Source organism: Drosophila obscura, unplaced genomic scaffold (genome assembly GCF_018151105.1).
Source record: "Drosophila obscura isolate BZ-5 IFL unplaced genomic scaffold, ASM1815110v1 contig_9, whole genome shotgun sequence".
NCBI lineage: Eukaryota > Metazoa > Arthropoda > Insecta > Diptera > Drosophilidae > Drosophila > Drosophila obscura.
The window spans coordinates 402804-416526 of NW_024542883.1; the positions used below are offsets into that span (position 1 = coordinate 402804).

The 13723-nt window shown below is 41.9% G+C and overlaps 1 protein-coding gene across 1 annotated transcript; it reads left to right on the plus strand.

Moving 5' to 3' along the window:
• Positions 1-9640: 9640 nt before the first annotated feature.
• On the plus strand, positions 9641-13234 carry LOC111081241 (ubiquitin carboxyl-terminal hydrolase 14-like). The gene is made up of 7 exons (XM_022377248.2): positions 9641-9739; positions 9789-9964; positions 10019-10123; positions 10184-10572; positions 12284-12440; positions 12507-12572; positions 12627-13234. Exons 1-7 carry the CDS (start codon positions 9724-9726, stop codon positions 13149-13151), a joined length of 1434 nt encoding a protein of 477 aa, XP_022232940.2. The 5' UTR covers positions 9641-9723; the 3' UTR covers positions 13152-13234.
• Positions 13235-13723: the final 489 nt, after the last annotated feature.

Genomic DNA, 13723 nt, shown 5'->3' on the forward strand with positions numbered 1-13723 from the left:
GGAGCCATCCGTGTATATTTTTAGGTGTTCATTCTGATCCCAACTTTCTTTCCAGTCGTCGGGTCCCATGTTTATCGCTGTTTTGACGTCCAGGCAAGTTCGGGGGATCATGTAGTCATATATACTGATCATGTCTCGGCCTATTGAACTGTGCCCGAATCCTTGCAGCGACATATTGCCTGATGCGACTAGGCGTTCTGTAGCCTGCCACCACACTAAGACTCCGTACAGCAGAGTCGGTCGCACCACCGAGATGTAGATCCAGTGCATTAGAGCAGGTGACAGGCCCCATGTGCTGCTTAGCATCTTCTTGGATGCGTATAGCGCAATGGTGGCCTTCTTCACCCTTTCCACTACATTGGGCCTCCATGCCAGCTTGCTATTCAGTACTATGCCGAGGTATTTGACTTGTGCTCTCGGGGTCAGCCTGGTTTTATCAATTTTCGGGGGGATCCATGCCGGTACCTTGTACCTCTTGGTGAAGAGGATGAGGTCTGTCTTGTCCGCGTTGATACTGAGTCCTACTTCTCCCGCCCACTCACATTTCTCCATGAGTGTTGATTCCATTATAGAGCTGAGACTCGATGGGCATACTCCCGTAATAATTATGCTTATGTCGTCCGCATAAGCTGTTATTTTTGGGGCTCTCCTCTCGAATCTCTTTATTAGGTCGTCGATTACCAGATTCTATAGGAGGGGCGACAGGACCCATCCCTGAGGTGTGTCTCTGTGTGCCCCTTTCACCATGGAAGCGGTGCCCCACTCTGACTACACCCGTCTACAACTTAGAAGGTTCTTTATCCAGAGATTGATTGCGGGATGTGTGTTGATCGCTTCTAGGCAGTCCATTATCGCGCTCGTATTCACGTTGTTGAATGCTCCAGATATGTTTACGAACACTCCTAGAGCATACTTCTTATTTTGTAGGGCATTTTCGATGGTGGCTACTAGCGAGTGCAGTGCCGTCTCTACCGATTTCCCTTTGGTGTAGGCATGCTGGTTGGTTGACATCAGTCTCCCTACATCATTCCTGATGTGTAGATCCAGCAGCTTTTCTAGTGTTTTGAGTAGAAAGGATGTAAGGCTTATCGGTCTATAATCCTTGGGGCTCATATGGCTTCACTTTCCTGCCTTTGGAAGGAAGACAATCCTCGAGGTCCTCCATTGGATAGGGATATAGCCTGTGCTCAGGCAAGCTAAGTATATTGCAGAGAGCCATGGGGTGATCACGTCTTTGGTCACCTGTAGCATGGCTGGGAATATACCGTCTAGTCCAGGTGCTTTTGTACCCGCAAAGGAGTCTATAGCCCAGTGGATTTTCTTAGACGATATGAGACCTGTTGGGGGATGCACTTCCTCAGTTACTAGGTCCTGATGCGTTGTAGCGTCAGCAACCTCGGTGCATCCTGGGAAGTGAGCTTCCATTAGTGCTGTTAGGGCTTCTTCACTGCCCTCAGTCCACTGTCCATCATTTCGTTTCAGCTGACTCTGTATGGCGGGTTGCTTTGATGGCAACTTCCGGAGTCTGGCCGTTTCTGGGACTTTCTCGATATTGGAGCAGAAGTTCCTCCACGAGTTTCTTTGTGCCTTGCGTATTTCCTTCTTGTACGCCCTGAGTAGGGTTTTGTATTCCTCATTGATTATCTCGTCGTTCGCCAGTTTGGCGATTTTGAAGAATTCTTTGAGGTTAATTCCACCAGAGTGGTCTGGTTCTCTTTTTCGTTCTCGAGGGTGGGCATGCTGCGTGATACGCATCCAGTAGCTCCTTGGAGAGGGTCTCTAGGGACGTTTCTATTTCTTCCGGGGATTTCACTGTACCCGGACGAGTCGCGAGCTTCGAAGAAACTGTCTTTTTAAACTTTTCCCAGTTTGTGTTACGGGGGTTTCTATAGACAGTTATCTTCGGAGAGTGTTTAAATTCGCACTTAAACTGAATGTACTTGTGGTCTGAGAAGGATGGTCTTTCAAGGACTTTCCAGCCAGATACCAAAGTACCGTCTCCCGTTACGAGATCTAGTACGTTAGACGAGGTGGGGCCTACGAAGGTGTGCTCCACCCCCACGTTTGCTACATCTAGATTAGTGGATAGTATAAAGTCTAGAAGTGACTCACCTCTTTCGTTGATATCGGGGCTTCCCCACACGCTATGGTGGGCATTGGCGTCCGTACCAACTAGAAGTTGCTGGTTTTTCGGACTGGCTTCCGCCACCAGACTCCTTAGCTCCTCCGGTGGAGCTGGCCTGTCGTGTGCCATGTAGCAGGATGCTACCATAAGACGCTTATCCTCGCTTTCAAGCATCACCGCAGCCAGGTCATCAGTGCTGTAATGAGACATAAGCTAAGCATGGATGCCCTTTCGTACGAGTACGGCGGTTCTGGTCCTGCTTACTTTAGTCCGGCCACAGCATTGCCGGAGGCAAGCCATGGCTCCTGGACCAAAGCTATGTCGATGGGCCCTTGCTCCAAGGCAATGCACTCGACGGGTTGACTTTTATAGTCAGGTCACCGTCCTCGTCCTCTGCGGCATAAGATTCGTCCAGCGCAAGATCCTGGGCGGTCTCCACGATGGACTCCAGACCTAGGTCCTTCTCCACCTCGCCTGCCTGCAGGGTGTGCGCGTCCTTGTCTTCGGGGTGGCGCTTTTTGAGACGTAGGTAGACACTGCCTACGCCTCATTCCATCTTCCCGAATCTCGGGTAGAGGATATCCTCAGCCTCCTTATTGATCTGGAGGATCATGTGATGGCCCCCCTCATTGGGTAATGGGCTACCAGCATGCAAGATTTTCCAGTCAGCCGTTGGCACCTCTGTATTCTGCCTCTGGAGGAGTTTCAGTGCTCGGTCCCCCTGGACTGCAATGGGAAAGAGCACCTTCGCCTTTGGGATGGACGGGATCATCTCCCTGTCCACTACCCCCCCTTGGCCCTCTTCCACAGAGCTTCCAATTTGGGCTCCACTTGCACCAGCCACTTCCTCGTCGGGTCATCATTACATTTGAGGATCTTCACCCCGTTCAGCCATCTCGCACCGTCGAAGGTGGGCATGGGAGCGTCCTCCATTCGCGCGAAAAGGGATTCCAGCTGGGCGTGGACCTGTTTCCACTGCGCCGCCGTCATCTTCCCATTTTCCTCTCTGCGGTCGATCAGGGCCGCGATGAGGTGTCTCTTGGACATGTCACTCAACTTGGCCTTCTGCTTGGGCTTCTTCGTCGTAGGTTGAGGGATAACCACCTTGGGCCCGGGTTGCCGCTTGCCCGCCGGAGTGTCCTTGGCACTCTCGATCGCGCGTTGCCTTTTGGTGGCCATCATATCCTCAACCTTATTGGCGAATTCGCCCTTCGTCGCCTTCATTTGAGGCAGCTGCGCGTAATGAAGACACCCCTCTTCTACCTTTTGCTCAGCCCAGGCTAGTTTGGACTTCTCCTCTTGGGAGATGTCCTCTTCGCCTTGTAGCCGGCTTCGGATTTTGAGGGCCGCCTTGTATTCGGCCTAAGCCTTCAGCCCCTCTCTAGAACGCTTCGGCCCTTCCCTACGCAGGGAGCTGGTAACTGGTTCAGGCGAGCGGAGAAGGCTCTCTTCTTCCATTCTGCTTACGCTGAGCACGCTCTCCAGGTCCGAGTCTGTTTGACCACGGCACCCGTGCGGCTCAGCTTGCAGAGAGGCATTTTGGTGGCAGTAGCTTTGAAACTAATATGACCTGCTCCCGCCATATTAGAGTTGTGACCGATGGCGACGCGCAGAGAGGATTGCTCCTGCCCGTGCCCGCCGATGGTAGCAGTCACGCTTTCCACCGACGTTTGGACTGACATCCCAGTCCCTGTTCGATCCTTATTCCGCTCCATGTGGTTAATATTTATCGTCCCCCCCTAGCGTTTTATGCCTGACTGCCAGGCACCTCCATCCATGGCCATTAGAAAATTCTCTTTCAGATTCGTGTACTTAACTTATCCAAAGCGCGCACTCAGAAAGACACTTTTCCCACGTCTTTTCGGCTGAGCCCCAATTTGCGGCGGCATGTGCAGCATATATCCGTGAGGCTGCACGCTACAAGCGGTCCTCAGTCAGAGGGCAGAAAGAGACAGAAATATCTCAATCGTCATTGTAAGATTTAGATTTGAACATCAAACCATATGGTTAGACCTATATTTATGTTTGTTATTAGGTAGTAAAAATTCTCAGCAACCTAAATAAATATTCTCATACTGACCCAAAAAAAATTAAATATGCACCGCTGACCTAAATAAATATCTACCAGATAGCTGGATGCAAGTGCATGTACACTTTCCCGTTATATTGATAGCATAGTTGTTGTGAGCTGTCGGGCTTTTCCAACCGCTTGAATAATTTCCAAAAAAGAATGTCAGAACGCGAAATCGTTTAAACTTAACAAATGTTGGCTTTATTCTCGACACGCGACAAATTCAATCCGTGTGTTTTATAGCGAAGGGTTACTGAAGACATAACTATTTTCCAAGGGTCGTCGGACTATATTATTCCGTTCCGTTTGCTCTCACGGCTTTGATTCCCCCGCTCTCAAGAGCAATGCAACTCACTCAGCCCGCTCACCGCTGTGCACTCGGGCTTGATCTACGATCAGTGAGCGAGCGTTTGATGGTAAGAGCGTGCCTTCGATGTAAGAGCGCCAGCTAGCACAAAGAGCTTGTTGCCAGCGGCTGCTCCGAACACTAAGCAACCTGCAAAGGCTAGTTTGGACGTTGTCTGCACGTTGATATGAAATCACAGCACCATCAATTGTCCCATGCGACACCAAGCCGAAGCCTGTTACGCGCGGAACCCAGGCAGAAAGGGAGCCCCTCCTCCCGACCAACCGACCGAAGGGAGCTGCCGCATGACGCGCGACGCGTGCTACCGAACCGATCGCGAGCATGCAGGAAAGATAGATGTTAGACTTAAATTCGAGGAAAATTAGAGCTAAACACAACTCAATGAGAATTAGTGGTGGATTGGTAGAAGAAATTGAAGTCCGATCCTAGGACCCTGAATGGTTCGTGCAAGGAATAAATAATTTTATCTTCACAGTGGAAGGAACAAAGGAATAAAGTTTCTAGTAGATCTAATAGGAATCGAAAAGTTTATGTGGCTCAACAAGTCAGGGCTATCCGATCATAGGAACCTAAATGGTTCGTGCAAGGAATAATTTTATCTACAAAGTGGAAGGAAAAAAAGGAATATAGTTTCTAGTAGATCTAATAGGAATCGTAAAGTTTATGTGGCTCAACAAGTCATGGCTATCTACGTCACCCTTGATCAGATTGTGCATAAAAATCATCCCAAGCATTTTTCTACGACTAACTAAGGTTGGAAGGTTTATTAAAAGAAATATAAGAGGGTTGTATGGCAGTCTCACACCAGCATTTCAGTTAAGGCCACGCAGAGTAAAAAGTTTTTCTGAAATGATTCTATACGGCCCTGGTGTACTTTGTACACGGGGCACCATACACAAGATCCGTACTCCAAAATCGGACAAACAAGCGAGATATAGAGAGTCTTCGATACATAGCGGTCGTCAAATTCCTTTGACCACCTTTTTATAAACCCGAGCACACCGAATGCCTTATTTACCATGGTAGAAATGTGCTCAGAAAACTTTAACTTGGGGTCTTGTTTAACACCAAGATCATCAACCAAGGTAATTCTCTGAAGAGAATTACCGCAGAGGCTATAAGGAGTCAAAAAGGGGCTGGAGCGATGAAATTTAATTACTTTGCATTTCGAGGCATTTAGGTGTAACATATTTGCACAACACCATGACTGAAAGTTATTGAGATCGGATTGCAATATCCTTATACTGGACACAAAGTTTAACATCATCCGCATACATGAGTACTCGAGAGTTTGTTAATACTGAAGGCAGATCATTAATAAAGAGTGTGAATAGTAGGGGGCCTAGATGGCTGCCCTGTGGTACTCCAGAAGGAACCTTAACAGGTGAAGAGAAGGAGTTTTTGAAGGTGACTCTTTGAGACCTAGAACGACGGTAGCTAGAAATCCATCTCAAAAGAATAGGCGGAAACCCTAAAAGGTCAAGTTTTTGTGCTAGGAGGGAATGGTTTACAGAATCGAATGCTTTGCTGAAATCACTGGAAATGACATCAGTCTGCAAGTTAACTTGAAAGCCTTTAATGATAAAATAAGTAAACTCTAATAAATTTTTAGTTGTTGATCGTCGCCTTATAAATCCGTGCTGGGACGGAGATATAAGTGATTTGCAGAGATTTTGCAAATGCGGGGTTAAAATTTTTTCAAACATTTTAGGAATAGCGGATAACTAAGACATACCTCTATAATTATTTGCTTCAGAATTGCTACCTTTCTTATGGAGCGGAATAATAAAAGAATTCTTCCAGATTGGGGGGAAGCATGAAGAGCTAATGGATAGGGTGAATAGTTTAAGCAGGGGTCCACACAAAGCGTTAGTACGTGAGTACACAGCCGGGAACTCCGTCAGGACTTGGTGAAAACACCGGCTTAACTAGTCGAAGATCATGAAGCAGTGAGGTTTCATTTAAGAAGGGGCTGAAAATGCCGTTCGACCTTGGTAAACTGTATGGATACGGCGGATCAGAGTAGCTTTAATGAGAATAGGTTGTTTGGATCATTGTTGATCATTGTTTGCTGACGGGAAGATGAGGATGGAGATGGAGCACTGTCCTGACTAATAGCAAGAATTATGGTGGGCATATTCTGATTCCACTACCCGACAAAATCGAACTTTATTTTCCTCAAGGATCCAAACCGACATTATCCGATAGATATGCGGCTTTAAAATTTTTTAAAGAATTATGGTATTATAGTCTGGTATTTTTTTTAAGCTTTTTTCTCTAGTATCTTACGTCTGGTTGTAAAGAACTTTGCTATTTTAAAAAGTTAATTAAAACAGTTAGAAGTTAAGTTTAAACACTTTGTGATTTCAGCTTTCCGTCTGGGAAATATAAAGCATTGAAATGCTAAAATGATGATTTTAGTGCGGTAGTTTTTACGAAATTTTGACTTTAAAAACTCAGGAAAAGTCGAAAAAAAGTATATCCTGTGTCCTCTATTTTTTTGAGTATAGGCGCATTAATTTGGCGTTGTTTAAGGTATCGCTCATTAAAATCTTTGGAAAGACTTTGGAGCTAAAATTCGTTAAACAAACCTAAAAAATGAAAAAATTTAACAAAAAATACCATTTGGAAGGTTGCGAGCCCAACTGCCAATTGGGAACAAAGCAAACGAAAACGGGTTGTACATTTGGTACCTGATCGCGTTCCTTTGGTATGAAATGTTGTTGACAGTTACTTTTTTCGTTATCTATTCAGGTAAAATGTTTCCTTTATTTTCCCACAAGTGTTTTCGAATTGTGAAATTTTAATAAGTTGATATTAAAAAATTTGGCAATTTTATTTGCTTTGATAAAACTATGTCCAATATGTCGTTAGGTTAGTGTCCAAATGATTTTCCATCTCTGCACCCCACGCAGTGTGAAAATGTTTTATTTCAATGCCGTTTTATTTTAACATATACATATATTTATGTATTTATTTGACTATGTGTACACATACATAATACAATACACTTATATCCTTTTCCCCACACAGCACATCTATCTGGAACGGTGGGAATTTTTAACAGATGTGAAACTCCGTTTCCCACTGGCACAATCCAGCATCAACCATCCATCATCCATGAAAAACAGCTGATACACACATTTTGGTGCGGCGGAAAATTTATTTACTTTTATAACTTAAATGAATATTAATAATATTGCAATCGTTATCGTTTACCACCAAATATATTCTTGCACAATCATGTTGCCAGGCATGGATGATGATAGTGTGGCCAACATTGACGAGGAAAATTTATTGGAATGGATATCTGTTTTGAAAAACATTTGTGACTGCTTCTACTAAATCCTATCAATGTTTAAAATACAAATATACTCTATGCTTTTTGTGAAGCGGTTTGGGCCATTTTAGGAGAGAGATGTACTCGAAAAATACGAGGAGTAAAGTTTTTTATAGCCCTTAACTTTGGGCTCTTTTTCTGAGTACAGAATAGTCGGAAGTCTGTCAGCCAAAAGCGTGTGCAATATTCTGCTTGAGGTTTGCAGAGTATTCATAAAAGATTTCCGAATGAGAGTCAACAAACCGATTTTTTGTGCCTGAGACAATTCTGACATTGATGGTAGAATAACTGGAAAATTTTCGGAACGGCAAACCTTACGGACCATCCCCGATATCGATGGTGGAATGGCTACTAAGGACCATCCCCGAAATAGATGAAAGATGGTCGCCTGTGGGAATAGGTTATTACTCTATTAACTCCAATACTCGGATCTATCGCAGTTATTATACTCCAATATCGCATATAGTGTTATCACACTAGACACATTAACATATTTGCTAACATCGCTGTGAATAGCAGATATATAGATGATAGACAGATGATAGCAGAAATACAAAATGCAAAATAGGTGTTCGTATCCGTCTCTAGACACGAATTTGAAAATCAAACAATTGACTTGACACAAAATTATTCATTACAGCACACACAGCCACAAATTGTTTCTGAAACAACCGATAAATGCCTACAACAACCGATAAGTTCTGCTGCAGCGCTGCTCCCAGCTCAACTGAAAAGCCAACTGGACGCATTAATATAATGCCATCTCTATTTTTTCAGATAGTCAGTAAGCTAAGTCTAATTTCATAAGGCCAATAGAAACTTGCGGAGTATTATCATCACAGATTGATGGTGGAATATTTGGGTAATTTTCGGAACGGCCTCCACTGAAATGGATGGTGCATGGGTGATGGTCGCTTATGGGAATTGGCTATTATCTATTTTACAATTATTTTAAAGTATTTTTTAATAATACTTTAATTTCATGCTTATATCTGACGCGCCAAAATTGTCTATTTTGATCAGTAGCCGATAGTGGGCTATGCACACTGCATAGTAAAATATCTGAGGGCAGCGCAGTCGACACACGAACAGTGTAAAAAATTCGCGTGGCTGCGGGCTACGCATAAACGGCTTCATTTTTCTGCTCGTCTGCCAAAGCGGCAGAAAAATGTAATCAGATGAGTTTAAATTTGATTTTGCGCTGATAAAACTACTGTCGGAACATCCCATTAGAAGGATTTTTGTCTTCTTTTGAAATTATGGATGGCGGACGCAATGCTTTTTGGTTGTTTAATGGTATGCTAATGTTTACTCTGAATATTTTGTTTTTTGTTTGGCGCAAAACATTTAGCTCTATGCGAATTTTTTTGTTCAATGCATGGCAATAAACATTTATGCCTTCGTGGCTTTGTGACTGTTGCCTGCGCCAACCAATGCACCAAAACATGTGCTTCTGCGATCCGACCTCTGATTTTAATAAAGCGCAAACATAATCGAATACCTCGACTAAACGCATCTATGTTCGAAAAGATCGATACTTTTTGCTACTTTTTACACCTATGTTAAAAAGCTGCGTTTTCGAAAAAACGTAACCCTAGTGTCAACAGCATAGGGCTTATCTTAATCAGTAGTGCGTGTATATGAATATAAGGTTGCGACCAATACTTGTCGTGAAGTGTAGAGGAGTACTACCATTATCAGTGTTCCCAAGCTGACGATGTTTTTTATTTACACACCCATTTCCCTTTTTAGATATATCGTTGTTTCACTCATCCCTTGTCTGAATTAGTATGACTTTGAATTTTAGCTAGGAGTTTACAATGCCATCTTTTAAAGGTACTTATTTGATTTTTTCTGACGTACAACTGAATTAGTTTATTTTCAGTAAAAGTAAAATGGGGACGAGAACTTTTTACGGATATCGATGTTAACACCGATGAAGATCCTATATTGTTCAAAGCTCAACTGTTCGCTCTTACTGGTGTTGAACCAGACCGTCAAAAAGTTATGTGCAAAGGTGGCATACTTAAGGATGATCAATGGAACTTGCAGTTAAAAGATGTAAGTTAATATTTCAAGTATGATTCTTAGAAAATATAATTTTTTTTTTTGCAGGGAGCTGTAGTGTTATTACTGGGAAGCAAAGAAGATGTACCAGAAGTACCCACAACACCAATTAAGTTCATTGAAGACATGAATGATGCAGAAACCGCGACAGCAGTGCGTATATTTTATATCATTATATATCTTTCCAGCTTTGTATATAAAATTAAATTTTAGATGCGCCTCCCAGCCGGTTTAACAAACCTTGGAAATACATGCTATATGAATGCTACTATTCAATGCTTGAAAGCAGTTCCTGAGCTTCGTAATGCGCTAAACAATTTTACTAGTGAGGGGTCTGAAACCCTATCAGCAGCTTTTTCTATTTCATCGGGAATGAAATCTGTTTTTGCTCAGATGGATAAGGGTGCAACTGTCACTCCAATTGTATTGTTGCAGGCACTACACCGAGCATCCCCTCAATTTGCACAGACAGGAGAAAATGGCACATACAGGCAGCAAGATGCTAATGAGTGTTGGTCGGAAATTCTTAAAATGCTGCAACAAAAACTTTTACCAGTTCACCAAGAACAATCTAAAAATAATGCTCAGAAATCAAAACATAGGTACGTATATTGAATATAATAGAATCGTAATCTTAGAGTATATGGTAATTATATGTTTGATTAAATTTAAACGGTAACTTCGAAGAACTCATATCTCTAGCTATCAGTGCTGTCGATTCCAGCTTTTATCCCGTCAAATCAGTCTGATTTTGAAGACCAACTGCGGAAAAAATTTGGGAATTGCGGGAAGTGGGAATGCTGGAGTTTTTCCGCTTTGTTAAGTTGTCACATTTATATCAAAAGTATGAAAAACTGGCAGGCATTTTTTTGCAAAATCACTATCACAAATGCAATAAGTGATCTTAATCAAAAAAGTTTACCTGTTAGTAAAATCTTATGAGCCAAGAAATGTGGTCTGATCTGCATCAATAGCCGAGTCGATATAGCCATGTCTGTCTGTCCGTCCATCTTATTCAGCGCCTAGATCTCAGAGACTATATGAGCTAGAGAAACCAAATTTCCAGACTCATGCGATATCACACTGTTACAAGTGTATTTCAAAATTTCGCCCCGCCCCCTTTCGACCGTACAAAGGACGAAAATCTGTGACGGAAACAATTAAGGTTTTTCGCTACAGAGGAAGCGCGCGGGGTTTCAATTATCTTTTCAGCTATGCCTCGTCTCTGACCGCGAACCCGCTGCTGGACGGTCTCGTCTGTTCGTCAGCGAAGAGCCTCAGCACAGCACGAGACAGCGCAGCAGATAGGCACATGCACATGCGCACACAAGAGTGTGTTACTATGAAGCGTCAAACGAAAATTGAATAGGCCTTTGTTCCTCATGCAGCATCTTCAAATCAAAGATCAAAATTTCAACCCAAGAGCACTATTATAGTAAGATGAGTAGCACCCATACATTTGAATTGCCATAAGCAAGCAATGTTTTTGCAAGCGACGAAATTCGCGAAATCTCGCTCGCCCCAATTTAGGAGCGTACAGAAAAATGAGTATGTGTGCTTACTTGTGCATACAGAAGACTTTCGAGACGAAAAGTTTTTTTTAACCATTTATTTAGTTAACTTGTTTGCAAAAACTTGTACACGTTTATTGCCAATAAATATTGTCAATTATAATTGATTAATGACGATATTAATGATATTGATATACATATATATATATATAGTTAGATTGAGGCAGAATTGTTCCAATTTAATTAACTAATAGTTCCAAAAATGACATCAATAAATCAGACTGCCGAGCTAGCACAAGCCTATTTAGGTTTACATGTTCTCTTATCTTATTCTTATTCAATGTGTATGTATGTGATTATGGTATGTATTGATGTGATTGTTGGAGATTAAGAGTAGTGTCGATTAAAAGTAGTGGTAGAACTAATATTATTTATTTACGTTACTATATGGAATAGACTTAAACATCAAATTCATGGAACAAAAAAAAAATTTTGAAATTTTCTTCGTTACAATTTTTGTTTAATTCGTTAAAAAATTCTAAAAATTGTTTTAAAAAAAAACATTAATATAACTAAAGTATCTACCCCAAGATCACAAAAAATAAATGGTGTCCCGTCTAATTTAATAAACAAAATTTGTTGTATTAACTATAATTTTCCTACTTACAACGCCCAACAAAGTTCTCAATGCAAGCATTCATTAAAAATCTAGCCGATTAAATTATATTTTCTTGAGTACAAAAAACCTAGCGCATACGTATATAAACTTATATATAATATATTTTATATTATTTATTTAAAGCTCATTTATTGAACAATTCTTTGGTGGAACCTTTGAAGTTAAAATGAGCACGGAAGAAGTTCCCCATGAAACTGCTACTGTAACAACTGAAAATTTTTTGCAATTAAGTTGCTTCATTTCAATGGAAGTGAAGTACATGCAAAGCGGCCTTAAATCGGTAGTTAATACCACAAATTACATTTATGAACGCTTTTGCATTAACGGCTCCTTTATTAATTTTTAGAAAATGATGGAACCATTGGTCAAGAAATCTGAAACTTTGGGACGAGACGCACACTACATTAGAACTGTAAGACCCTTTAATGCATAACCTAAATTTATTAAAGTTTTATTTCATTTGCAGTACTTAGTTAGCCGACTTCCAGCGTATCTTACTGTCCAATTCGTACGATTCCAATATAAGGGAAAGGAAGGAATAAATGCCAAAGTATTAAAGGATATAAAATTTCCCATCGACTTTGACGCGTTTGAGCTGTGTACACCCGAATTGCAAAAAAAATTATGTCCAATGCGTTCGAAATTTAAGGAGCTGGAAGACAAAAGTATGGACCTGAAAATAGCCAAACCATATGGGGTCAAGGATGAGGACTTAGAAACAAAATATGAGCAATTTTGGTTTGACGATGATTTGGGAAGTAATAATTCTGGATACTATACATTACAAGCCGTATTGACACATAAAGGTCGATCAAGTTCATCTGGACACTATGTTGCTTGGGTTCGCTCCAACGACGATATTTGGTTTAAATTTGATGATGACGAAGTAACATCCGTGCCCACGGATGAAATTTTACGACTTTCAGGTGGTGGCGATTGGCATTGTGCCTACGTCTTATTATATGGACCGAAGCGTTTGGAAAAGCTCTAAATAATTATATTACTGTCAATAATTATGTGTTGTTGATAAAATTAATTGGAATTATAAAGATGATCACGAGATATGAAGTCGTTTGCTTTTCAATCACACTGCACACTGCATTTATTTGGGGATGTATTTTTTCCAACGGTCTGCTTGTGCGCTCTGTTGTTTGTCCTGAAGAATATGTCTCGGATCCAATAATGGAGAAGTTGGGAGAAAGGTCGTATCCACCGTACTAGCCCAGGGAAAGAAGTAAATATTTGCGGTTGATTGACCGCTAGCTGACGGTTACCTAGGTTAATCGCCTCGCAGCAAGTGCATATGCCTATAGGCGTTGCTCCGAGTAGGAAAGGAAGACGGAGGAAGATGCGCTCCGAGTGGGAAAGGAAAACGGAGGAAAATGCAGTCCGAATATAAATAGGAAGATAAAACAGCAAAGATCAATGCATTCCGAATGGACGGTATATAGCAGGGATAGTTGTGTTCTATAGGAATCGTGCGCTCTAATAACCACAGCAGTCAATGCTTACCAAAAGCCTTGGGGAGCGAATCAACCCTTGGCAGTCCAAGAAAGGAATGGT

Coding starts and splice junctions, on each gene's coding strand:
- LOC111081241 (XM_022377248.2), top strand. Junction 10,573..12,283: donor GCTCAGAAATCAAAACATAG/GTACGTATATTG, acceptor ATTTATTTAAAG/CTCATTTATTGAACAATTCT. Junction 12,573..12,626: donor ACGCACACTACATTAGAACT/GTAAGACCCTTT, acceptor TTTCATTTGCAG/TACTTAGTTAGCCGACTTCC.